The sequence below is a fragment of the Buteo buteo genome, chromosome 12 (assembly GCF_964188355.1).
Source record: "Buteo buteo chromosome 12, bButBut1.hap1.1, whole genome shotgun sequence".
In the NCBI taxonomy this organism is placed as follows: domain Eukaryota; kingdom Metazoa; phylum Chordata; class Aves; order Accipitriformes; family Accipitridae; genus Buteo; species Buteo buteo.
In genome coordinates this window covers 31407419-31433893 of record NC_134182.1, presented here as the reverse complement: position 1 = coordinate 31433893, position 26475 = coordinate 31407419, and the positions used below count along the sequence as shown (strand labels likewise).

Sequence of the window (26475 nt, the reverse complement as noted above, 5' to 3'; positions counted from 1 at the left end):
TTTCTATAAAATTTCAAGTCACAATTCAGGTGCTAGACTTCTGCTTCCATGTATTGAATAGTTTGAGACTATTGTATTGAAAAAGATGGTGTAATGTTCCAGTGGGGGGACCAACTTTAGCAGGACTGGCAGAGGTAAAGGCTGAAAGCTGATTTCTGCTGGAAACAGAGCAATGCTCTGTGAAGGATCATTCAAAGACTATGGTGAATACTACAGAAGCCAAAAGCTATCACACAGTGGGCATACCAGCCTCTCATTTCAGATGCAAAATGCACTTTTTAGACTTTGCCTTGGATAATACAGGAGATACGATGTGGTAAAACTATAGATGTGCGTGCCATGAAATGCAAAAGTGTAAGCCTGAATGCTTTATCTCTGTCATGAGAGAAATATTTGACAGATAGTATTTGTGTGCCGAGTGTGTTTTTGGAGAGTGTTCCAGTATAGCATTGACAAAAATCTTACAAGACACTCAGTAAATAGAAAAGAGACAAAATGATTCTGTTGTAAGGGTAGGTTTTTTGGGTGTTTTTTGATTCCTTCTGGATGGCAGTGTTCTGGGAAGATTTTTCAGTATTATGTTATTGCTACTTCATGATCACCTCATTCATTGAATTTTTCAGTAACAAAAACCCATGACCAATTCACCATTTTGTTAATGAATGAAAGAATGCTTTCCCCTAGGTTTCTACTAACATGACAAGTATAAGTTTTAGGGAAGAAAATACAGGCGATTTTTGTATTGTCCCCTAAGGATTTAGTGTGAGAGAAAAGAAAGAACCATATTGCATGGAGTTTTCAGGCTCATTTCTCAAATGGGAGATGGTGGAGAGCTCCTCAGTGGAGAGAGTTCAGAGGTGGTTGGTTGATTACTCTGGGTTATAATCTCTGCCTTCTGAGACTTGAAAGGCTGCTGCTTACTGCATAGGCCGGCTAAGTAAACTGATTATTCTCTCTCTCTCTGTGTCTTCTCTTTTGGTCTCGTGATTTAGAATACTTTTATGGAAGCGGAAATTAACTAAAAGAAAGAATTGTTTACTTTTCCCCATGTTTTTTGCACCTCCTACTTCATAAACTCCAGCAGTAGTTAGAGAAAGTTGAACTGTAAACAATGCAAAGAAGCTGCAACATTGATTTTTTTTTTCTTTTTTAAAAAATAACGTTCAACAGTTATTAGGCTTACAAACTGATCAGGTTTGACACCAGAGGTGACTCAGGTATCTAAAGTAACTCTGTTGTTTACAGAGTACGTTTCTTACTTGGAGGTCGCCATGGAGAGTTCAAGTTCCTTCCTCCACCTGGATATGCCCCTTGCTTTGAAGCTGTACTACCGAAAGAGAAGCTGAAAGTGGAGCATAGCCGAGAGTACAAGCAGGATCGTAGCTATACAAGAGACCTACTGGGTCCCACTATCTCTCTGTCACAAGCAGCTTTCACTCCAGTTCCTGTAGATACTAGCCAGGTATGAAAACTGAAAGATTGCATTTTCATTTTTAAATACACATATTATAGGCCTGTGTTATTTCATGTTTGATTGAATTTGCAGCTTGTCTCAAACTTTTTTTTCTTGGGATTTGGTTGGTATGTTCCATTGTGAGAAGCTGATAAATGGTGCGTAAAGTCCTTATAGCGCTCACTAGAAATTTCATATATTTGAGTTCACAAACACTGTAATAAGGAATGTTTTACCCTTAATATTAGAGTAGGCAAAAAAAGAATATTTGAACTTCTTGTTCTGTTACTAGACAATTTTATTACTGTTTAATTACACTTACTGAAGACTTTGTATTACGGTAAGACTTTTAGACCAGCTTCAGCTCTAATTCTTTACTGGACTTGCAGATTACTGAGAGTGGCATTTGCCTCACTGTGGGCAGTAAATGGCATACATTGAAGTTACAGTTTTCATTTTATTTTTACATAGTTGCAAAGACCAGGAATTCTTTGATACTAGAGAGCTCCATCTCTGATCACAGATAATGAGAGTTCATTTTACACTTGACCAGAGTTTGAGATGATATAAATTTTTATATACTTTGTGCTCAGATTTTACCTTATTTATGAACTCATTCCTGAAAAAAAAAACCCATAAAAAAGAACAAATCTGCTAGTTTGTAGCCATTATGCACTAAATACAGCATTCTAAATGTGTCATGTAATTACTGTTCTGTAACACCAAAAATTAGGATAACGTTATCATGATTCACAGTACTGTGTATGTGAAGTCTCTGGTATTTGAGGCAAAGCAGACTTGATTGCAAATCTTGGAGGTAGAGTGATGTGCTGTCCTGATTTCACTTGTCACTTGTCATCATCATCATCTAATTATTTTTTTTTTAATGGGATTCAGTTCTCAAATGCTTATATTTGTCTGAAGTGTTTTTCACAACATTACCTTGGTTGTTGAGATTTTTAGCATTTTCTAAGCTGAGAAATACTATTGGTTTGAGTAGTTTCTAGCCAGCTGCCAGCAATGTATTCTGTGCCATTTGGAGGTGTTGGATTTAAAACTGTTTTCCCTTGCTGGTCAAACTCTGGAACTTGTAAGTGCATAGGCTAAAGTATTTCTGTTAATCTAAGAATTCTTGCTTACTTTAGTCAGTAAGAACTGAATGATAATTTAGGTTTAGTTGAGAGATCTAGTTTGTACAAAGTTTGTTATGAAAGTTTGGGTGGCGCTGTCAAGCAACTAATTTGTAATAGCCTCTTTCTCTCTTCTCTCTTTAGATTGTTTTGCCTCCCCACCTGGAAAGGATTAGAGAAAAATTAGCAGAGAACATCCATGAACTTTGGGTTATGAATAAGATTGAACTTGGCTGGCAGTATGGACCAGTATGTACCTTCCAACTTAATTTTCTGTTAATTATGTGGTATTATTCAGCACATTGGTTCAAAGTGCTAATGGGACTACATTTTTTTCCATCCTTGCAAAATTAGTAGAGTTTTAGACTCTTTCCACCAGAACCAGGTGGAAAGCAACAGTGCTTGTGTATTTCTGAACCAAAATTCTGGTATTAAAGCTGTTTAATGCTGAAATTTTCAGCCAGTCTAATTGCCAGGACAGAAAGCACTTAGTGGGTTTTTCACCTTCTTGGGGCAAGAAGTTTAGTTGCCTGGTGGAGTAAGCCAATAAAAGCAGTTATTCTTGGTTCTCTTCACATGTACTGACTGACATAACACTTTCAGAAGTCCCAAACTTACTTTTCATGAGAAATAAGTCTTGCTTATAGGAAATTCCATTAAATCTGCTTTTCTCCTTCCTTCTCTCCGCTTCTTCAGTCTCTATTAGGTGCTCCACATAGCTATTTTCTTATCTCTTTCCTACTTTTCATGGAGTATGACAGAAAAAAAATATGTGGCTTTTTGCTTTGATACAAAAGGCAGTCTATTTTGTTGATTTAGATTTTTTTGTTAAACCAGTCATAAAAAAACTAGTACAAGCTAGTTATTTGGACTTGTTTATGAAGAACTATTGCTCTGAAGAGTATATAGAAACATAGAGTAGATACTAGATGTAAATGTAAAAACGTGTGCATGTTTAGAAACATTTATGTATTCTGTTTTCATAACTAAAAAGGTTATGGTCTTCTGAGGAGTTCAGATTACAGGTTTAATGTAACTGGGCGTAGGTATTATATTTGGTGTAGCATACGGCACACCAAGTGCTTTCTTAAGTCTTTCTTAAAAGAATTCGATTAACAGAGAAGATCTCTAGATGTTGTTGTTGTTGGTTTCCCCACCAAACCAAACACAAAACCTCAGTTAAATTAATGTGTCAAAACATTTTAATTGTGGTATAATCATACCAGCTGTGAAGCAATCTGCAGGAACTTTTAGTGTATCATTACTTACCATCGAGAATCTAATTGTACAGTTGAACTCTATTTTAACAATACACAGTAAGTAACAAGTTAAGCAGCGATAAATGTTGTAGTTATATTCAGAATGAAACCAGGTGCTAAATCTTTTAAGTTATTCAGCTTTCTCTCTCTAGCTTTAGTGTTCTATGATTGGGTGTATTCACTTTGGGAATGTGGCAAAGTATATGCTGATCATCTTCTGGAGGCTGACTCTTTATCATATTGGTTTCTCACAGATGATTTCATTAGTTTAAGCCACTGTTGCCAATTCTAGTTATCTGAATTGATGCACTGCAGTTACTGAGTACTGAGGGAAGGCATGAAACAGAAATTAGCAGGTTTAGACACACACATATGAGTCCTTTAATCTTAGATTTGGTCTTTTTAATTCAGAGCAAGATGCATTATATATGGTAGCTAGTGGTGTTTTTTCATCAAGTCAAAAAGTTTAAAGGCTAATGACAGAGAATCTGTAGATTTAAATGTCTTTCCAGGTTATTAAAAAAAATCTGCTGTAGATTGCATTTTATATTCCCTCCTACATACCTGTTTCATGATATCTGTGTGTAGTATCACCAGAGTGATACCCAATATTGCATGTGGTATTACTACTGCATTTTATACATGTAACAAGGTAAAATAACAAGCTAATGTAGCAAAATTAAGGACTTTTGTTAACTGGCTTAATTCTAAGTCTGAATATGAAGTGGTATTTAGGTGTCCAACTTGAAATCGTCAGATGCATCTGCATATCTTTGTTTCTATTAAACTTTGCTGTACACTTAAAACCAGCCACAAAAATTAAGAATGGATAGGTGTCAAGAGTTCTGCCACTTACATAATGTATTTGCAAGGCAATAGATTTTTATATTGTGCTCCAAAAAAAAGGGGGGGGGGGGCAGGAAGGTAACCTACAAAATATGTTGAATATATAATAGAGTATTATATAATGTAGCTGTACAGTGAAAAGAGTGTTACTAGGGGAAATTAAATTAACATTGGAATTCTGAGGAAAACACCTGACATCCAAGATTTAAATTAGCTGTACACAGATCTAAAGTAGTCCTTCTTATTGGAGCCTATACTGAATCTTTATTAATGCAGATTACCATAGGTGTTAGAAAGAAATCTGCAAGTAAAGATTTTCAGTGTCTGCTAAAAGTTGTTTCTCATTTTAGCTGCTAATGATTTTGATCAAGTAGCTTGACAGTTTATTTGCCTGTATTGCCTGTCCAAAGAACATTAATCCCATCAAATGATGATAAATATCCCCTGGAGATTGTAAATATTTTTCAGTCCAAAACATAAACAAGTGACTGCTGTTCAATTTGATAATTATTATATGCTTAGATCAAAATGCAAAAATATGTTACTCAGACATGTTATAGAGAAATATGATTTTTTTTATGAGATTAAACAAACTAGATTGAGTAGTAGTGTACAGTTTAGATACTGTTACAGAAAAACACAGAACTGACAAAAATAGAAGATGATAAATAAAAAATAAATTTCAGCTATCAGTGATCCAGGTTCATCTTCACTCTGTGGGTACTCATGTATAGTTAACTCTCAGGACTTGAAATTAGAGAAACTTTTTAAATAGCTTACAGTTTGCAGATGACTTTTTCTTTCCCCTGCTCTAATACACAATGTTTATGTCCCAATATTATGATTTTATTTAAGTGTAATCTTAGATACTGTGTATGGATTTATCGCCATGATGCTAGAGCTTTTTCATTTTAAGACATTTACGTTAAAATATCCAAAGAAAAGCTCTTTTATTTGATGCAATATGCAAGGCAAGCAATCAGTTTATGTGTGATAGATTATTTTTCTGAAAGTAAGAAATTTCATGGCAGTTTGTATGCTACTGACTTTCTTATCCTTCTAAAACATCAATTCTGATTCTGTTTATGAACAACAGATCAAGCTGTTGAGAACAGATTACACCCAGTTCAATGGTACCACTTCACTGAGAATTCCTGCCTTGGTCTTTTTTCAGCCAAAATAATTTAAAAGCTATCCTATATTCACCAAATGAGTAAAGATCAATTTGGAAAAAGTGCAACAATTAGGTTTCTTAACTTCGACTGTTAACATTCCATTTTCCAGCAGAATTACCTGGTTGATCAAAAGTTGTTAATAATGTTATTTTTCAATAATTTTCATGTTACAGCTTTAAAGATTAATATAAATGGTGAGCTTATGGTCCATGAAAGATGGACACAAAAGTATTTTAAGATATGGATAAAAATGTAGTCTCGACTGAGCATATCTTAACACTATCACTGGCATCTTTTAGCTAATATTTGCAAACTAATGTTTTTTTATCAAGCCTTCTAGCAATATATAATCTTTGTAGATTTTGTTGACTGAGCTGTAGCATGATAAAGATGCAAACCTGAGAGCAACAGACTGTTCAGTTATCCCAGCCCTTCCTAGTTATGACCAGTGTTAAGGCCAGTATTAGACTAATACTATATAGAAGTAGTGCAGTTTAAAAATGTTTTTGATAAAGTTTTTAAGTTTATAAAATGTATGATTTTGTAAATTATAGCCTTCATGACTCTGCTGTCACTACAGTAAAAGTAAATTAATGTTCCACTCATTTGTGCCTGCTGAACAGTTGCATTCTGCTTATATACTAATGGACATAACTAAGAAACAAACATTTTTGGAATTAAGAGGTAGGGTAGATTTATCCTTTATATCGTTACTTTCGTCAGGTAAGGACTTCAGGACTATTCATATCAACATATTTATACAAACTGGATGTATAATTTTTCACACATGGTGCTGAAATGAGTTGTTATGTTATGGCTGTATGTCAAAACATAACATCGATTGCACTATTCTTGAACTTCGCATATTTGTTGTCAACATCTGTATAATGAAATGTACAAATTAACATTTATTCCACTTGAGATCTGCAAATCTGAAGTTTATTTGCAAATGCAAATTCTGCCTTACTGGAACAGAATGATCATGCATTGAGAATACAGAATACTTGCTGTTTTGAAGTGTTGTTCAGTTTGAGTAATTCTGACAGGATCAGCTTTAAGTACTTTGTGTTTTGGACTGTTTTAGATTTCTTCTAGTTTTTGAGACACATTAAACTTATTTCTTTACTGTCTTTTCAGGTTAGAGATGACAACAAAAGACAACACCCATGTTTAGTGGAGTTCTCAAAATTGCCGGAGCAGGAAAGAAATTATAACTTGCAGATGTCACTTGAAACACTGAAGTAAGTTGCTAGAACTTTTGAAGTCCAAGTGAGAGTTTCCTAAGGAAGTGAGAGTTTCCAGAATTATATTTTGACATGTGAATTGCAATTTGATGTGTAGGTGAGGGTAATAATATGAATATGAGGGAGTGAGATACATTAATGAATGATGTATTTGGTATTGAAAATTGCTTTGATAGTCTTTTTAATATCTATGGAATTTTGGAATTATTGTGGTAATGCTGATTATGAAATCGCAACTCAGGCAGTTTTCATTTAGCTTGGAGGAAAGAAATAGGTCCACGTTTTGAAAAAAAATCACTTCTTATTTGGTTTATTTCAATTTAATTTAATTTCTTTTAATTTTCTTCATTGATAAAGCACCCTTTGACAATCAATAGATATTTTTTGGATGTGACTAATGATGACCTTTGCTTCAGGACCCCTTGCTGCTATTTCTGTGTCATCTGTGCATATTGCCACAAAACAGTAGTAGGCATTCCTTCCTTTTGTGGATGAGCAGTTAGATGTGTGAATGTCATGGAAACTCTCCAGTTGGAATGCTAGAAAATTTCAGTGGGATGTTAATGGGTTTATTCAAGTAATCTGGTTATCTGGCTCACAAAGAAACAATTCCTCATCTCAGCTTTGTCAATCAAGCAGGTGTGAGTTCTTACTTTGCTGCGAATGCATTGAAAATCTATTAGTGTAAGTAATTTCTTTCATATGTAGCATCGCATATAATCAACATGTTAAAATATTCGTCAAACTGATAAATGCCCAGCAGTGTATGCGGTTCTCCAGTCACTCCTATTTGCAATCCATTGAAATCTATTATTTTTTTTTTCTTGTTAAAATATAGTTGCTTTTTCCTGTTCAAAGTGTTAACAAAAGATGACTATCTGCATGTGATATTACTTTTCTGGGAATATTTGTACTGTATTATTAAAAAATTTGCCATGCAAACTGATAATGAAATATAGCATTTACACTCACAAGGACTTTATGTCCTCATAGTAGAAAGCTAGGTAGAACACTCCTCGTAGAATTTCTCATAGTGTCCTTCTCCAGTCAGCTTCTCTCTGCTATTTACTGTTCCACCATTCCCACAGTAAGGAAATGACTCTATGAAGAACATATTTATGACCCTTCGTGTTAAACAGTTTCTGTAGGGATATTTTGGCATTATTTAGAGATAAAGCATTTGGAGATAAATGGAACTCCACTGGAGGCAAGAAAATAAGTTCATATTTGTCTTCACCTAGATACTAGAATTTCAGGAAAAGCTTTTGAGACCCCTGTCAACACAGCAATGTGCCAAGAATCCAGAATAGCTTCTTCCTTCCCATATTATGAAACTATAAAAGATGATGTTATTAACTTTCCCTATGGTTGGATCCTTTTCTAGAATAATCTACATAATATGACTCAGGCATCACAAAAATCATGCTCTCAGAATTACATGCACACTCCTATTTCACTAAATATCTAAACAAATTTTAGTAGTCTTTACATGATTACTGGTTCAGGACCCAATGCTTTTCTAAATCTAACCCTGATAAAACAAAAAATAATTTGATTTTAAAAACATATAGATTACTTTTATTTTAGTAATTTTATTACTTACTCTAGAGAGAGCCTTTTCATTAAACAGATAGTATCCAAAACATAAAGCATTCATTCTTTCTATGGATTTCAAAATTTGTATGCTTACTGAGCTCAGTCTGTATTGCATTCTTGTATTAGTCCTTGTTTTCTGAAGTATACAGTTCTAATATTGCAGTATCGTTATATTTATCATGTAGACATCTATTGTTCAGGCACTAGAATATGAGTTTCTTGCTCAGTTCATTTCTGCAAGCTTGCAAAGGTGGAAAAATTAGTGCACTAATCCATTCTAGATGATCCATACTATAATGACCTGAATTGTAAGCTACTTTAACTATTTCTTTACTAGATGTTTCTAGTCTAATAGCAGTTGACCTCAATGGGGGAGAATGGGGAAGAGGGGAAGAAAATGTTCTTATAAAACTTCCTCTAGTCAGCTATATGCTGTATTCTTTACAATTTGCATCAAACGCCGTACTGCATACTTGAAGACGTTGCAAGACATCAAGAATAACTCTTACTGTAATTGGTTTTTTTTGTTGGTTAGTTGCCAGTTTTGCTGCCAGCTTTACTAGATGAGAGAGGCAGAAAACAAGGAAGTTCTGAGTCATATTATCTGACATAACATTTCTTTTCAATATATTGGGATCTCTGTATATTTTTCAGTATGACTGAATACTTTTATAAACTATAAAAATGATATACTATATGAAATGTCAAGATTCAGGAATGAGTTACCTCTGAAAATGTCACGGGATTAAAATATGCTTGCTCATACTGTTTCTGCATGTTCTTATATGTGTTTTGTAGTTTGATCTTGTATATTTTTTTTATGCTTACTATTTTGTGACTGACTATCCCATTTCTACTTATTTACTCAGTTGTGTGTGATAATTACATGTATCAATATTATGCCAAGGGCTGCATTCAGCCACCTCCAGTTTTCTTGTTTTGTTTTGAAGTGCTTTAGGGGTCTTTCAGGTTCTAGTGGTATGGTATGCCTTTTTATCCTCCTGTGGCTCTCTGATTTGAATTTGCTGTGTCTGGGCAGAGATAATGTAGGGTTCAAATTCCTGTCTTACATGACAAGAAAATTTTAGGGTTACCTGGGGTTAGCTCTTTTGTACTGCTTTCCACTGTTAGATATGTTCTCTTACTTATGCTGGTGATAGCTGCATAGGAATCATGTATGGTTTATGCCAATTGAAATTTAGCTGCATGGAGTATTCTTAGCAGATAGTGTGTTTTGCAGGAGGTGGCCACTGCATGTTGATTTCCTCGTATCTGATTTTACTGTCTAATTTTAAATCAGGGTTCAGAGACCATAACAGTAGGATTTGCTTCATCTAGCTAGCACTAAAAACATGCTGTAAGAATCTCCTTGAAATATATGATTCATCTGCCAACAGAAATACTGCGAGAGCAATATTTATGCTTTTTTTTTCCCCAGTCAGTTCAAGAGCAGTAAATATAGTTAAAGGAAGACTGGAAAATATTGTTTTAACTAGCAACAAGAATAAATAAAAAACTTGTTTGTCAGCTTTCTTCCATGTTGGGAAGATTGAGAATGGAGTCCAAGGTTTACACTTGTGATTTCTGCTGTGTAATCAGTTTCAATCAAAGATATGGGTGTCACCCTCAGATTTTGAGAAACTTCTGATCTGACTCCAAAGCGGTCTCTGACTTCTGTCCAGGATTTCTTTTCATTTCAATGCCAATATTTTAGTAATGCACTTAGGCTAAAGAAACTAAGACTTGATAACGCAGTATTGAACATAAATGCAGGGACAAATAATTAACGAGTTGCAGATCAAATCCTGGAGACGAATGAGGCTTAAGATTTATACTGCCGGGTACTATGATTGTAAGGAAGAGGTCTGAAGTAATCAAAAACCCGATTAATACTGTCGACCCTGTTGTAAGGTTATGTAGAGAGTGTTTGTTTTCTGAAATGAGCTGCATCTTGCAGAGTCAGGTCAGAATGGGATGCCTGGGTCAGTGGCTGTGTGGCAGAAGCCTTGGGGTACACAAGACACTGTGTGTAGCCTGAATGCTTTTCTCTGAAGTGGATTAACATGCAACATCCGTACCGAGCATTAAGATGACAGCTTTGGCCTAATGCTTATCATGCATTCTGCTGTCCATCCTCTCTTCAGTAGCATGTCCTAACAAAATCGAGATCCAATTAAAATCTCTGGATAACAGCCTCTCTTTGTAAAGATGACACATTCTAAGGATAAAAAGCGATGTTTCCTGCCTTTTTTTCTTTCATCAGCTTTGAAGTACATAACACAACATAAAAAGATTCTGATATAAAGCAATATGAATGAGTATATAAGCAGTATGTATAAGTATATAAAGGGTATATCAAGGGTAGGGAATCTTTCAACTGATGCCTCATATAGATGAAATAGACTGCGATAGTTCCATTTTGTGGTAGTCCACTCATTTCTTTACTAAAATTTTTAGGAATATCTTGTGGCATTTTCTTAACACTATCAGAAAGCTTATTACATATACAAAAAAGCTGGTCTTGATCTTTCCATATTATATTGTTGTCATTTCCACAGGTCTCATTTGTTGTATACTGCCATTTATATACACAGCAGCAACTCTGAATATAGAAACATTGGCAGTAATTTATCTCTGATTTCTGTGTCCTAGAACCCTGCTGGCATTAGGCTGCCATGTTGGAATTGCTGATGAACATGCTGAAGAAAAAGTGAAAAAAATGAAACTTCCAAAGAAGTAAGTTGAAATTTAAATGCATCTTTTTGTTAGGCAGTGTGAGTTAAGTGAACTGTATTTGATATTTGATATTTATATCACTGGTTTTATTGATACTTAGGTATGCATGTATGCATACAAATTTTCAGAAATTTACACGTACCTACATCCACACCTTTTCTTTTAGATGTTTATGATCTGATGTTTAGAGAAAGTTTAGGTTTTCTGTGATTCATTGAAATGCCTGGCATTCATTGTTACATAGTTCTTTGGAGTGTGCTGCAGAAACTTGATAAAGAATTTTTACAGCAAACGTGTCAATATACCTTGCTCTGCTGCAAATATTTAAAGGTAACCCTTTTGAAAGTCCTATAATGGCCATCTAGTGACTCGAAGTGGAGACAACTGTTATAGATAGCTGCCTGAGTTTTTTTCCTGAGTGATTGATTGGCAACAGCATTGGTAGGACTGGACTCAAGCTGGTATGGTATAGTGGTGTCTACTACCACAGCTCTGAAACCAGCTATCGTGGCCCAGCCAAGGTGCCCTGGCTTCTTCCTTAGCACCACTGCACCCCCCAGTTTGGGAGTGAAGAATTTGGGAACTTTAACATAGTTGAAAGTAATGGAACTGTACTTGCTGATAAGCATATGACAGCCCTACAGCCGAACATACATTTGAGCCCATGGGATAAAGAAGGTTTATAATGTGTATAAAACCAGAAAGGTAAAGGTCACAGTTTCAGTATGAGAGAGCTTCCATGTGTTCTGTTATTCCTAAATTTAAATTAGTAATTTAGTTTTGGTTATGACTAAGAGCAATGGTAAGTGCTAGTTGCTAAGTTGCTGCCACCAGTAGCAACTCATAACTCTTTGCAGGGATGTGCTGTGCGCAGAAATAGATGTTCCTCTGCTATTGCATATCTCCATTATTCACAGTAGCCTTTCACTGACTCATACCTTCGTATTCCCTACACTGCGTCCCTGAGGACAGTATAATAAGCCCATGTTTAACTAAAGCATGCCTTCCTTTTTCCTTTTGTGAGCCAAAAGCACGTGGCCCGGTCCGCCAAGATTGCTGCAGGCTTCTGGGTAACACTTTACTACAAGGTAGCTGTAAGAACCTGGACCCTTAAGTCTTTGATATATACCACACTGCACTGATTTACATACCATTTATATCACAGTTTCAGAATCCCTGCTGTGGTCACTTCACAAGAATGAATGAGAGTAAAAGCAAGGGACTAGTTTAAATTCCCCCAAACTGTTCTTCAGTGTTGGTATCCCAAAATAACTACATGTAAGACTAAAAGGAAGAGATATATCTAGGGCCTTCTGTATTTTTGTTCTGAATTTCCTGGGCAGAAATGCATATGCATTTGCAAGATTGTTCAAGTGAGTTAGATTTGATAGTTTGAAAAATAGCAGCTAAATCTCAAGTCTGAAGAAATTATACTTCCTAATTTAAGAAGAGTGATAATGCTGATTCTTTTTAATATCATTAACAGTCATAATTTTAGAAACCTGAGGTCCTACCATACATACCAAGTCAGAATTTCGATACCTCACATACAATGTGTCCTGGTTTCAGCTGGGATAGAGTTAATTGTCTTCTAGTAGCTGGTACAGTGCTGTGTTTTGAGTTCAGTATGTGAAGAATGTTGATAACACACTGATGTTTTCAGTTGTTGCTAAGTAGTGTTTTGTCTAAAGTCAAGGATTTTTCAGCTTCTCATGCCCAGTCAGCAAGAAGGCTGGAGGGGCACAAGAAGCTGGGAAGGGACACAGCCAGGACAGCTGACCCAAAGTGGCCAACGGGGTATTCTACACCATGTGACATCCCATCTAGTATAGAAACTGGGGGGAGTGGGGGTGGGGGGATCACCGCTCGGGGACTAACTGGGTGTCGATCGGTGGGTGGTGAGCAATTGAACTGCGCATCATTTGTACATTCCAATCCTTTCATTATTGCTGTTGTTATTTTATTAGTGTTATCATTGTCATTATTAGTTTCTTCTTTTCTGTTCTATTAAACCGTTCTTATCTCAACCCACAAGTTTTACTTCTTTTCCTGATTTTCTCCCCCATCCCACTGGGTGGGAGGGCAGTGAGTGAGTGGCTGCGTGGTGCTTAGTTGCTGGCTGGGGTTAAACCAGGACACAATGGATAGAAAAAATGAGTAAAAAGGAAAGAAAAAAAAATGTGGCTACATTCTCAATAGCATCAAATGTTTGTTGAGCAAAAATGGAGCAAAGATTTCATGATCTAGTTACAGTTGTGCAGCTATAAGTCTGGATCACGTTTTTCATGGGATACAGTCCTGGAGAGAAGAAGGATTGCTGTTTCACAGTTAGAGTAGAATTAACCATAACAAAAGGTTACGGGAGGTAGTGTGTGAAAAGCTAAATTTTTGATGGGGGCTCATCTGCTCTACTTTCTAAGAAATTTTTCCGCCTTACTTTGTATATTCTTGTCTGTCTTCTTAACCCTTTGCTTTTTTTCTTTTCTGCCATCCTGTTGTAACAATGAAGATTGTAAAATGCTAAGAAGTTTATATTTGTGTCAGTCCTACAGAATTTTGGCATGACAACCATACTGGTTACAAGTTGAGGAAAATCACATTTTTAACTGACATTTGTGCCAGAAATGTGTCTTTTCTAATACAGCACTACTCCACAAAAGAGCTTTTTTGGACCATTTTGAACAACTAGCTAAAGTGTACTGCAAACACAACTTTGCTGATAGAAATTCTCTTTCTATTAGGAAGTTTTTTCCTGGTATAACTTTACTTTAGGTTTTTGAATAAAGCATGCTTCAATAACCTTTTATTTTGAAATAACTCCCTGAAATATTCAGAGTCTTTATTTTAATAAATTCTAAATATTTAGTGTTTCTATGGGTTAAAAAAAATTCTAAATGAAATGGGAATGGAAAAAAGAACTGTCAGAATTAAAATTAAAAAGTTTTTAAAAAATATTTTGGTATGCTTAATTTTCTCTTGTAAAGCAACTTATGTAGACTACTGAAAATCTGTAATCAAGAGAGCAGAGTATGGACTAAGATCACTTGGAAACATATCTACCACTCTTTGTGTAACTTTAGGTGTGACACAAATAAAAATTCTGTAATGCTTGTTGTAAATCAATGGCAGATCAATATAGTAGCAATAATGTGCTGCTGAAGCAGTTAAATTTATCTACTTCTTTAAAAAAAATTGTTAATATAAGGCCAGCAGAGATACTGAGCAAGATAAGACCGGTAAGATACTGATGAGCAGATGACCAGGCAGGAGCTGGGATTTTAGCTACCTGGTTCAACTAGTAACATCGGTCTGCAGCTAAAGACAATTGTCCAACATGAATTTGTACACACAACATGCTTTTGTTATTTTCCTTAGTATCCATTGATACTTATCCTTGATGAGTATTCATTTGCATCCTGAAATAAGGTATACACATCCTCTGTGACAAAATTACGAGGATCCTTTGAGGCCTCTGTTTCTTTGACCCTGCTCTTACATTGAAATAGCTTTTATATGCTTAATGTAACACTTGTGCAGGGGAGTGTGACTGGAAAGAATGCAGTAATTGCAAGCCTGACAAACATGTTAATTCTGTATGATTCACTGTTTCCATTACTCTCTGGTTTTCCTCATCTCACTGAAGCGACTTCACAGCTACCTGAGGAGAAGTAACCATGAGGGCAGTTAGCTAGCATGTGGGAGATAGCAGCACAACTGCCAACTGCTTGCTTAATTCTGTAATAGAAATTTGCCGATTGGTAACTATATGAATGGCTGATTTTGAATTGATATTCTTGAATTGTTTTCAGGCTTGAACATTTTTTTTTTAATGTGGTAATTTTGAAGGAAGGTCCAACCTCATGTTTATAGATGATAATCATCCTTAAATGCTTGCTTGTTTTCAATTATTGTTTTCAACCAATAATTTGTTTAAATGGGTTTTAGAATAGTTATCACAGAAGAGAATCAATTAAGATTTGTAAAGTATTTGAATATTTTAGAATATAAATGGGGATAAATACTGTTTCTTTTTCTGGATTTCTCTCTGTCAGTCCAAATAGAGAAAATACAAGAAATTACAAAGTTGTTTAGAAAATAATTAGGCAATTATTTAAACTAGCCATTCTTTAAACACCCCAGCGCATATAATTCCAGTGAGAGAATGTTGTTGTTTGGTTTCCACAGACCTCTTTCGTTATGACCAAAATAGTGCTTTGTTTTGTCAGTATGCTCAAGGAGAAACACTCAGGGATATTTAGGGCACATCTACCAGTTCCAGCCCGGTCTCTCCTGGGGCCGCAGGGAAGCACTAGCTCTGGCACTTGGAGCACCTCTGCCTGCCCGCCCCTGGCCTTGCTGTCTGCCAGCCTGTTTTTCACACTTTTTTCCTCCTGTGCAGCCAGCTGTTTGCCCTTTCTTAAAAATATCTTCCCAGAGGGGCCACCAGCACGGTTGAGGGGCTCAGCTTTGGCCAGTGGCGGGTCCCTTTTTGAACCGGCTGTGTCCGACATGGGGCAGCCCTGGCCTCTCCTCACAGAGGCCGTCCTGCAGCCCCCCCACCCCCCAGCACCTGGGCACAGACACCCAGTACAGCCCCTGTCTGTCCGGCCCCCCACTTTTCTCTTCCTGCACCCCTTCCCCTGCATATTCCTTCATCAGCTGAGGTAAGGGAAGGCAACGTCCGCCACCGTGATGGTGCCGCGTAGTGTCGTAGGTTTTCATTGTAAATTTATTAAGTCCTGATGTGCTGCATCCAGCACTATATGCATTACGTCCTTTATTGAAGAAGGTTTGGTGGTAAGTAAAATGGGAGATGACTGTAATTAATTCGATGGGAACAACTTCATAAAGGTAAACACTTTGTTCTTAGGAGAGCTAAAAATAGAGAGGAAGCTGTGGCTCTGTTCTGAAGTCATGCTTAAATTTTAAACGTTTGCTCCTATGATTTGAAGGATAGTTAAAGTATGAAGTATTATAAAGACAAACTTTTATAGATGGACTTCATAGGTGATCTTGAGTAAGCCATTTGACCTGCTCTGTCTCTCACATCCCTATATGTAGTAAGAAGAATTTATTTTCTTGCTTCAGTAGGAGATAGATAGAATTCAATAAGTATTGTGAAGTGCGCAGAGGTAACAATAATAGTATTCATGTAAGTATATAGATAAACGACATCTTCATCTACTACTTTAAACGTGAAATTACTAAAATACTTTAAAAATATTTTTAGTTCACACCATTTTGGGTAGCTTTCATTACCAGCTACTTCATCTCATCGAGACACAATTAGCTTGAAACAAAAACAAATGTCAATGCATTATTATTCTTTATGTTCAAAGGCAGATTATTTATATAGCTACATTGCATACATGTCACTTCTTTCCTGTGCAGTTTCTATTTATTTTTTCTTACTGAAAAGTAACTGCAAGTTCTATGTTTTTTGACAGCTACCAGTTGTTGAGTGGATATAAGCCTGCTCCCATGGATCTGAGTTTTATCAAACTGACCCCTTCTCAAGAAGCTATGGTGGATAAACTAGCAGAGAATGCTCACAATGTGTGGGCAAGGGACCGTATAAGGCAAGGCTGGACATATGGTATCCAGCAGGTAAGTGCTAATTTCAGTCACTTGAAAAAGCACTTAGCTATTGAGATATTTCACAGTTAAATGGGAATAATGGGGATACAAAGGAAGGAAGAATCAGCTAATGAATACGAGTCTGTCAGTCAAAGAAAGCAAAAATACATCATTAAAGCAATACTGTTAAATCTTTTAGCAGCATGAGACTGTTCTTTTACAAGTGGTGTTAAAAAATTGGTGGTATATTCTTGTATGCTATCTAGATTTCAGGGTGAGAAAATTGCATGCAGGAAGCTCATATGCTCTAGTATTTTAGGAAATGTAAACATTGACTTTCAGTAGGGGAATCATTTAAACGTTTGTAGTCCTGGTAATTGAATAATTTTGTTTATCTGGGAAAATCAGAATATAAACTTCTAGTAATTACTTTGCTATATTGTATTTGTGATACGTTGTATTTCTGGAAGAGGCCATGTTTAACTGAGAATAGTTAAGTCAGTGTCTAAGTTCCTGTCCTACTTCAGTGGCTTTGTTTCAGTGAATAGGAATGCTACGTGGTAGGTATCACCATGTGTTATAAGGGGGGGGGGAGGGGGGGATAAAAATTAAGCATGGTGGATTGTTAACAGCAAAACTCAGGGTCTTTGTTTTCTTTTTTAAAAAAAATCAATCAGGTATACAATGAGCCTAATTGATTATTTTTCAAGACAGCTACTATATTAATTTTCCCTTAGGAGTCATATTTTCTATTATTTTTGTGATTATTTGTGTATTTTTTATAGAGAAAAGTGTCTTCACTTCTGTTAATAAACATGTGGTAGCATATCACAGTGAAAATTTAGGAAAATTCACCCCTTGGGGGAAAAAAAAGAGTTTTCATGGTTTCACGCTGGGCATAAAAGATCATTATTTTTGCAAAAATGAGTCAGCTGTTTTGTAGGTACATAATCTTTCCTGCCTACAAACAGTGGTTTTGTTTTTGACAAAAATTCAAGTTATACATTTCAGTTCAGCACATCTCAAATTTTGTTTTTGTACAAGACCAAAACTCATTCTATTTGCAAAGCTTTTGTATATAAAAAAAATAAGTCTGGTTTTATATATATATTATGTTAGACACTTAAATTCACCTCATCACATACTGACAAAGTACATTTATGTGACAAAATATATGCTGCATAGCATTTCAGCATTGTCCATTATAGTATCTTACTATAAAGCTCTCACTTTGGTATTTTGTAAACTATTTAGGAAATCTATGTTCTGTATTTTGGTCTGGGCAGACAATGAGCTAGTTCTTGTGTTTGCACACCGGAATGTATGTAATATCCCCTACTAGATAAACACTGAAGATAATTCAGTGTTGGTGCAGCTCCCCTACTTACAACAGGATTAAATTTTCCCCTAATACTGCATCTTTGAGTAAGGGAACATGGCCCTTTGAAGTGCTGTTAACATTTCTGATAGAATATTAATTATGAGAAGTGTTGGAAGTGATGATTCTTTGTTGTCACGTAGGGGGAGCAGATTAATTCGTTATGAACCCACTATTTCAACCCTGTGTTTATGGAGGCAGTGCACGATTCATTTCTAGAATAAGGGTCTCTATGTCTCTAGATGCTCAAAAGAAATATTTCTGATATACTAAAGAATGCTCTCAATCAATAATTAACAACATGTGTCCTATATTTTTGTATTCTCCCAGAAGCCAAACATTTTCATTACAGGGCCTTGCCAATCAGGAGATTTGAAATGAATGAAAGTTGGGAAATAATTACAGCTTTGATAGAACCCTGACATATGCAAAATTAAATTTAGTTTTGCAGCAGAACTTATTGGTTAAGACAAAGTTAAGAAGTTTCTGGAATCAAATGCATCTCTTAGCTAACTAGCAGTGGGAAAATGTAAACCCACAACTCATGTGTAGTGAATAAAGTTTCGTAGATCTTGAAGACAATTTAACCTACCCTCTGTATCTGTATATCTTTGAAAAAAACACAAATAATTCTGCCATATTTATTGGATTGAATTTGCAGTTAAATTGTATGTTTTCTGAATTAGTGAGGTATTAAGTAAGAAAGGCAATTAAATGATGCTGTCAAAGACTTTTCCGGTGTTACTGGGTTGGGAATAATAAGCAAAAGATGTAGTGGGAGTGGGTGGCAATGAAAAAAGTTTCTCCTTTACATCTACACAATATGTTTATACACTGTCTTTATTTATGTTTTGATGTGCCTGCTGATATAGAAGGTTCTGCTTTTGAAGAGGTAATGTGATAGTAATAAATCATTAGTTTTATTATGGTTCCTAAAAGGCAGTGGAGTTGCCCCAGGCCACAACTTTGGTTTAAAAAAGTAAAATAAAAACATTGATTAGACAAATCTAGTTCGGGATGTAACCTAAAATTAAACACTTCAACTTAATGTCAGAAGAATCATGAAGTATGTCTTATGTTCTCAGCGCTGTGCCCAGGGAAAGAGACTGACCTTACTGTTCAAACTAAAATGTTGTGGCCCTGTGAAGAGACATTTTTGAGGCTCACCAGGAAAGAGGAGGACTCTGTGATCTACTCCCTGAACAGCTCTCTGTATTTTGTATACTGACTCAAAATAACTGCCCTGAGGGCCAACCTTGGAACTCGGGTTTCCCCTAGATTGCTTTCCTAATAAATGCCCCGCTTGCTAGATGACAAAGCTCAACATGCAAATTAAATCTGCGCTGACTTGTTACAATTTATAGTCTTGTGTGAGAAAACTCGTAGAAGATAGGGGTATAGTTTTGAACCCCTTAGTCTTGTAATTACTGAACTGTGCCTTAACCATTTTCCACAAGTGTTTTAAAAATTGACACCTATATCCTCAAAGATATCTGACTGTACAAATAGGAATTAGGTATCTAAATCCATTTTGATGGCCAAGGACAAGTTGTTACATAAAGAAGTTATCACTATCACTTAGACCTGCTGAGTTTTAAAATAAAATGGCAGCCCCCAGTTAGGTTTTCAGAGATGGTTTAAGCAATCAGTGTGAATCAGGCTCTGATTTTGACTACCAGGTTGTTCTCTGAAAGAGACTTAGACAAATGCTTCTGCTCTAAATCTTCATGGGGCTTAGGTATATGATCAGTATTGAACTGTTCTTCCTTACCAAGACAAAGACAATAATGAGCATGCAAAGAAGAACCTGGAGAATTTAAAAGTAAAAAGCTTAAGTGCCTATGAAGCTGATCATGTTCAGAGTTGGAAAGCCACTTCATCAGGGTTTTGCAGTCTTGGGTGCTTCTGCTTTAAACATCTAAATATTTTGTTGGGTCCGATGCATTCAAATTGACTGAAGACTTCCATGTGCTGAGTGGGGCACTATTGTTGAGATGTAACACAACGGTGCAGTGAACAGTTATGCTTTCAACAGAGGATGGTTGTTAAAGATCATCAAGTGCTCAGAAATGTTCATGACCTTCAGGAAAGAGATCAACCAGATCAGCAGTATACTTTACTCACTTATTCTTGGCAGACAAATTGCAGTAGTCTCATGTACAGTTAAACAGGTAGATGAAGTCCTTGAAAACTTTCCCACCAGTAGCATGTCCTGTAGAAGCTGCCATGCTTGGGGTGTTGATGTTGATTTCCTCTTAATTAAATTATTTTTTCTCTTTTCAAATAATTATTTTCTTCTGGAGAGAAGACAGGCAACGTTCCAAGAGTGCTTACAATGTGCCGATAACAAATACCATTCATTAAAAGTCAAAAGAAGAGAGCAGAATAGCAAGGTGCTCCTTTCTGGGTGCAGTGCAAAGATGCTTCTCATTTAGCTGACATACATATCACATGGCAAGCTGCTAGCTGTTGTCCACACTGCTATGTGCTTCTGCTTGTCTCCAACAATGGGTTTGTTTCATGGGCTACATTTTGTCATCCCATCATATTACTGTGACATGTTACAGTACTGTAATAAAGTGACACGATGTTATGCTGTAATAGTATAAACAGATCTTGCAGAGCTATGAAATAGTTTCCTAAGGGAAAGAAGCTTACAGATTGTTGAAAGCAGATGAACTAATCACTGGGAAATATGTTATAAATGGCAGTCGTGCTTGTGGCTGTAGGATGGATTAGATGATCTAGTGGGTCTGTTCCATCATGAATGCCTCATCATTTGGGGATTATACAATATGAAAAAATTAAAGGGATACTGTCAAGTAGTTCATGTATAAACCATTTATTTCCTCTTATAAACTGGTGGGGAAAATGCCTTCCAAGTTCCAGATTTTCTTCTTCTAAATCCACCACTGCTTGTCAGGATTTTTTCTTAATGAGATAGCTGCTCTTCGTGCATGACTATATACAGTATTTTTGTTCTGCTGCTGCAGAGCCAACCAGCCAGCCAGCAGAGGGAGCACAAGTTAACTAATAAATCCTGTTCCCAGAACTGTGCTGACAGCTGTGATGACACTGATGACAAACAAGTAAGTATTTTTTAGTAGGACGCACTCACAGTAGCTTATTGCTCCGTGAAAGGAGCAGGAGGAACAAAAAAGGTAGGAAAAATACATATTTCTGCTTAAAAGAACATATTAAATAACAAGGGTAAGTGGAAAAACAAGCACAAAATCAGTATGAAAATACTTGACAGTGTCCCTTTAAGGGAGGACATGTTTGCTGGCAGGTTGGTCTTCTCTGAACTAGGGAAATAGTAAATGATCAAAGACAGATAAGGTAGATAGATCCAGGCAAAGGAGCAATATAGCCTTAGTGTAAGTCAATTAAAATCATCACATTTGTGCTGAGAGAAGGCATTATTTTTATTTTTTATTTTTTAACATGTACAGATTTTGACATTATGTCCTATCACAATTACCTGAGCTTTTTGTTTGGGCATTTTAAAGGAATTTTTCATACCAAGCTGATTGAAAAATAGCATTGAAATGTAAAAGGATGCATTTGTGACTAAATCTTCACAATCAAATAGAAAATATTCAGAACTCACATAAGTTTATGTGTGAACTTACGGTATTGGTTGACGTTCATAAAACTGTGATGTCATGTACACAGGAGAATCCCAACTTTTATATAAGTAAGGAAAAGACAGAAAGGGGGAGAAAAGAGTCAAGCTTAGAGATCAGAAAGCAAACGAAAATAATTTCAACTACATTAGCCACCCCCTCCCTCTTCCTAAATACATGACTTTTAGGTCTCCCCACTGATTGTGGGGGTCACAGCCAAAGATTCTGACTTTCAAATTTTGCTTTTATGCATTGTCACATATGCAGATAACTTAGTCAAAGGGTGTCTTGCTTTTTCTTCATGTTGTATTGTGTGTTGTGGCTGAAGAACCTAACAATCGGAATCCTCATTTATATTGAGAAAAAACAATATTTTAAAACCCCACAGCTTTAACAATTGTTTATAAAAATCAGCAACCTAGGAAGTTCTTCCCACTGTGTGAAGACCATCTTAAAGATGCTCTGCACTTCCTGTCATAGGATGATTAGTCAGGATTGTGAAGCAATTACCAAGTCTGATTTCTCTTTGGCCCAAAATGCAGACAGTTTGGTCTTTTTCAGTTAGGATCATATTTTTTTTTTTAGATTTTTGTAGAAAGCATATGACATCACTGTTTCATCAGGAGCTGGTCTTCTCAGACTGCCTAGTGCTGCAATGCAAGAGAGGCAGTGTTCTGGAAATTCAGACTAAGGAAATACAGATGTATGGGAAAAATCAGAAGTTGAAAGCTTGCCACTTATTTTGTCATTAAATATATATAAAAAGACATCTTGTCCCTGTAAAAACCACTTAGATTACCTCACTTTCTCATTTTACATTATTTATACTGATATATTAGTTCCTTCCATTTATAGTCCATTTATAGTTATAGCATGCCAGGTTAGGAACACAACTTCTGCTTCGGGTGGATATGTTTAAGATATTTGTTAATACTGCCAAGAATGTGGCTTTGTGAGGACTTTATTGTGCTTTCCAGTTCTAACGACTCTAGAATTTTGAAATTACTTAGTAAATACCAATTTAGAATTATATTTTTCCTTTTTCCCTATAAAATAATTTTTAATTTTAATGGTTTATGGTTAAACGTGAGCTGCCATGATAAATGCAGAAAAGCTAGACCTCTGGATAACAAGATATGAAATGTATGGTGTAGGTAATTGATCCTGTTCACAGTGTATATGCTGCACACTCACACTGAGCTGGATTTCTGACAGTGTTGCCGGCAAGCTCACCAGTAGCATTTGTTGTGGCAATTGCTCGGAAATCTTTGTGGAAGTGCAAGATCCACAGCCATGGCAGCAAGCAGAATCAATTCACAGCCATAGAATGAGTGTTTTCTGATGGTGCACATGAAGCTAGGAAAACAACAGCATGTCTGTCTCACTGAGTATGTGCTGAAATATATTTGCTTTGTGCTTGTCATTTAACAGCCTTGGTTACGAGGACAAAATCATTCAGTACTACACAGAATAAGTGTCTGTACATCTCTAGCACTTTAAATCATAAAACCTATGATCCCATTAAATTATTATCATGTTTTTCCTGCACTCTTCCTAGTCTGTGTTTTCATTTTTCAGTCTTTTCCTGTCTGTCTTTTTGATAGGCACTTATTTGGATATGTTTCTGGTGTCTTTTTGTTCCTTTTAGTCTAGTGATCTGTGCTGTTCCTGAACTTCTCAGAGATTTGGGAAGGCCCAGGAGAGCACACAGGTTTGCGGTATCACATTTATAGCTCTGAAAACTATATTAATCTTGATTATCATTTCAGATGTCTTTTAGACGTTTATATGAGGCTTTGTTTTTTGTTATTGAATTACTTTTGAAGAGTACAACTTTTTTGGATACACTGTATCTCTTATATAGGTTCTTCTTTTAGAGCTGCTTATAGAATTTGACTATGGTTTTCTATGCTGCTGTACACAGTATGGACACTCCTCTTGATTTGTTCTTACTCTTACATGACATCTGTCTGTGCAAGTTGCAAGACCACTTGCTAGATCCAGTGCACTAGATCAGTTATCCACCTGTCACATACTTGCTGAACGAATGTATGCAGTTCTGCACCTCTCAGCTCCCAGTGTGTTTCCTCTGTGAATTGTTTTACAACAGTGTTCATTACCTGTAATGGAAGTTTTAAAAGGCTTGTTGATATTTGTTGGTGTGTGTGTTTAGGTTTTTTTCCTGTAGTTCTTTTCTATTATTTTAAGACCTATATTCAGTTAGTGCCATTGTTGACCAATTATTGCCTATTTCAAATCCATTTATATGCTAAAAATAAGTATATGTGTGCTGATTCAAATAATTCTATCATCTGCTGCATATAGCAAAATCTGTCATGTATACTGCATGAAGTAATGCTGACTTTTCATGGTCAGTGTTACATCACCTAAGTTCAACATTATTTATTATTAGTGCTTCCATTTATAGTCAGGGCATATTCTGCCAGGCATTCCAACTTTTCATGGTTGCGATGCTTTCTTTTACTTAACTAATTCCAGATTAAATTCTAAATGACTATTGCAGTGTTTATGTTACATTAAAGGAAGACAAAGTTGTGAATAAATTATATAGTCTTTTTTCTTTTTCCTTTTTTCCTTCTGTGGTATGATAGGTTCTGATTTCAAACCCAAAGAATTATATAAATGTCATGTGTGCTACCCAGCTCAAACCGTTTGAAACAGAATCTTGTCAATAAGCTTAAGTTTTGGAGTCTTTTTGTCTTCTGGAGGAGATCACTTTTCTTTTTATTTCAAATGACTCAGTGAGCAAGTAGTTGCCAGACAAACTCTGTACAGAACAGAGTCTTCTGATGAAGCATTAGACTGTCAAACCTGGAAAATTCTGGCAAAAAATTAAAAACTTTGGCTGAGTTTTCCTTCTTTTAACAGTCTACACTACAAAACAATAACTTTTCAGTAGTGAATAAGAAGAATTAAGTCAATGTACAAATTGCAAATGTACTCAATAAAAATTACCACTCTTTAGCTAATCAGTTTTCTTGTTACTTGATTGTGACTGTGCAAAGCTCAATCACTGTATAGGATCATTCTCTTGATTAGCTAGACTTAAACCACAGAGGTGCAGAAGATTGTTGGTACAGAAACTTACGATGAGTATAACAATAACAGTTCTTAATTCAGCAATAAGTAAAACATTCAAAATTTCGATAGACATATCACAGGGGAAAAAAAGAACAAAATTATTAAAAGAAAAATCCCTTTCCATATTCATATTTAAAGAAGTAGCCAAAGTCTTGAATGGGTGAAAAAGTTCGCAATAATAAATAAAATTAAGACTCAAGGAAAAAACCCTGTAAAATCGAGTTTGTTTAATACTTATGATTTCTTTTTAAAATCACTTACACTATATTTCATTATCATACATTGTTATCAGCTGATTGCCTGTATGTTAATGTGTGTTAGTGGTTACTATGGCCATTACCAGTGCATTAGTCATGGATAAGAAGTTAAATAATTGTTGTTCCAAACTTCTGTTTCATATTTTTAAAGACAGTATTTCATAATATCTTTTGGACATGGAGTATTTCAGAGGAAATAATTTCTTTTTTTATATCCTTTCCAAAACAAATAATTAAAGCCATGATGTTTCATCTCTGATATTAATGTGAATATTCTTGTATCAAATAATAATTACTTCTAACATTTACTTCAACAGTTGTTTAGTCCATTCTGTTCTGGAAGCAGACCTTTTTCACATCTACCAAATTAAATATTGGAAAAAGGGGGATGTCAACTTAAGTGTTTAGAATAAATACGGAAAGTAGTCCCCTCAGATGGTCCTTGTGTTGGCCCTGTCACTGTCCTTCCTACTGAATATAACTAGAGCTGATGTGGTGTAGTAATTCGTGTCCTCAGCAATGCATTATCTTTATCTTTCTGTTAGCCCTTTTAGCATATAGGTAGTGCTTGTCCTGCAATATTTCTTCTCCTAGAAGGATCACTGGTAGGACCAGATTTCATCAAGCACTGATTAATAACTGCACTTTAATATTTACTCACCATGATAAAGCAAAAGGCAGATAACCTTGTATCTAAGCATTTAAAGCACAACAAAAGATGCCTGCAAGTATTTGTCAGAATGAATGTGCTATCTCTTTTCTGCCAGCAAAGGTAGAATAAAAACCCCATACATTTTTAAAAGTAGAACCGTAATGGTATAGAAGAAAGGTACTTTCACTGTAGGCAATGCTTTCTAAAATAATAGGCAGTATTTTTGCATTTCTTAAGAAGTCTGACCAATCATGAAAGCCTCTGAATGTCTTTGGTATATATACCCAAGAGAACAAACAGCAAGTATTTTTTAATATGTCCAGTCTTCAATTTTATTTTATTTTAAAAAATAAGATATTAGGAAGAACATGGAGAGTTCTTTGTATGGTTTCTCTTACTGCAAACAGATGCTGACAGGATGTGAGGAGAAAATGTAGACAAGAG

General features: G+C 35.7%; 1 protein-coding gene across 6 annotated transcripts in view; it reads left to right on the top strand.

Annotated features, from left to right (window-relative positions):
- RYR2 (ryanodine receptor 2) overlaps positions 1-26475 on the top strand; it is a 455131-nt gene that overhangs the window by 248617 nt on the left and 180039 nt on the right. For all 6 annotated transcript variants that reach the window (XM_075043205.1, XM_075043203.1, XM_075043202.1 and 3 more), the window contains 5 exons: positions 1246-1462; positions 2728-2832; positions 7001-7104; positions 11356-11439; positions 16887-17046. In XM_075043205.1, the coding sequence (XP_074899306.1) occupies positions 1246-1462; positions 2728-2832; positions 7001-7104; positions 11356-11439; positions 16887-17046 (670 nt within the window). The remainder of the gene's footprint in view (positions 1-1245; positions 1463-2727; positions 2833-7000; positions 7105-11355; positions 11440-16886; positions 17047-26475) is intronic.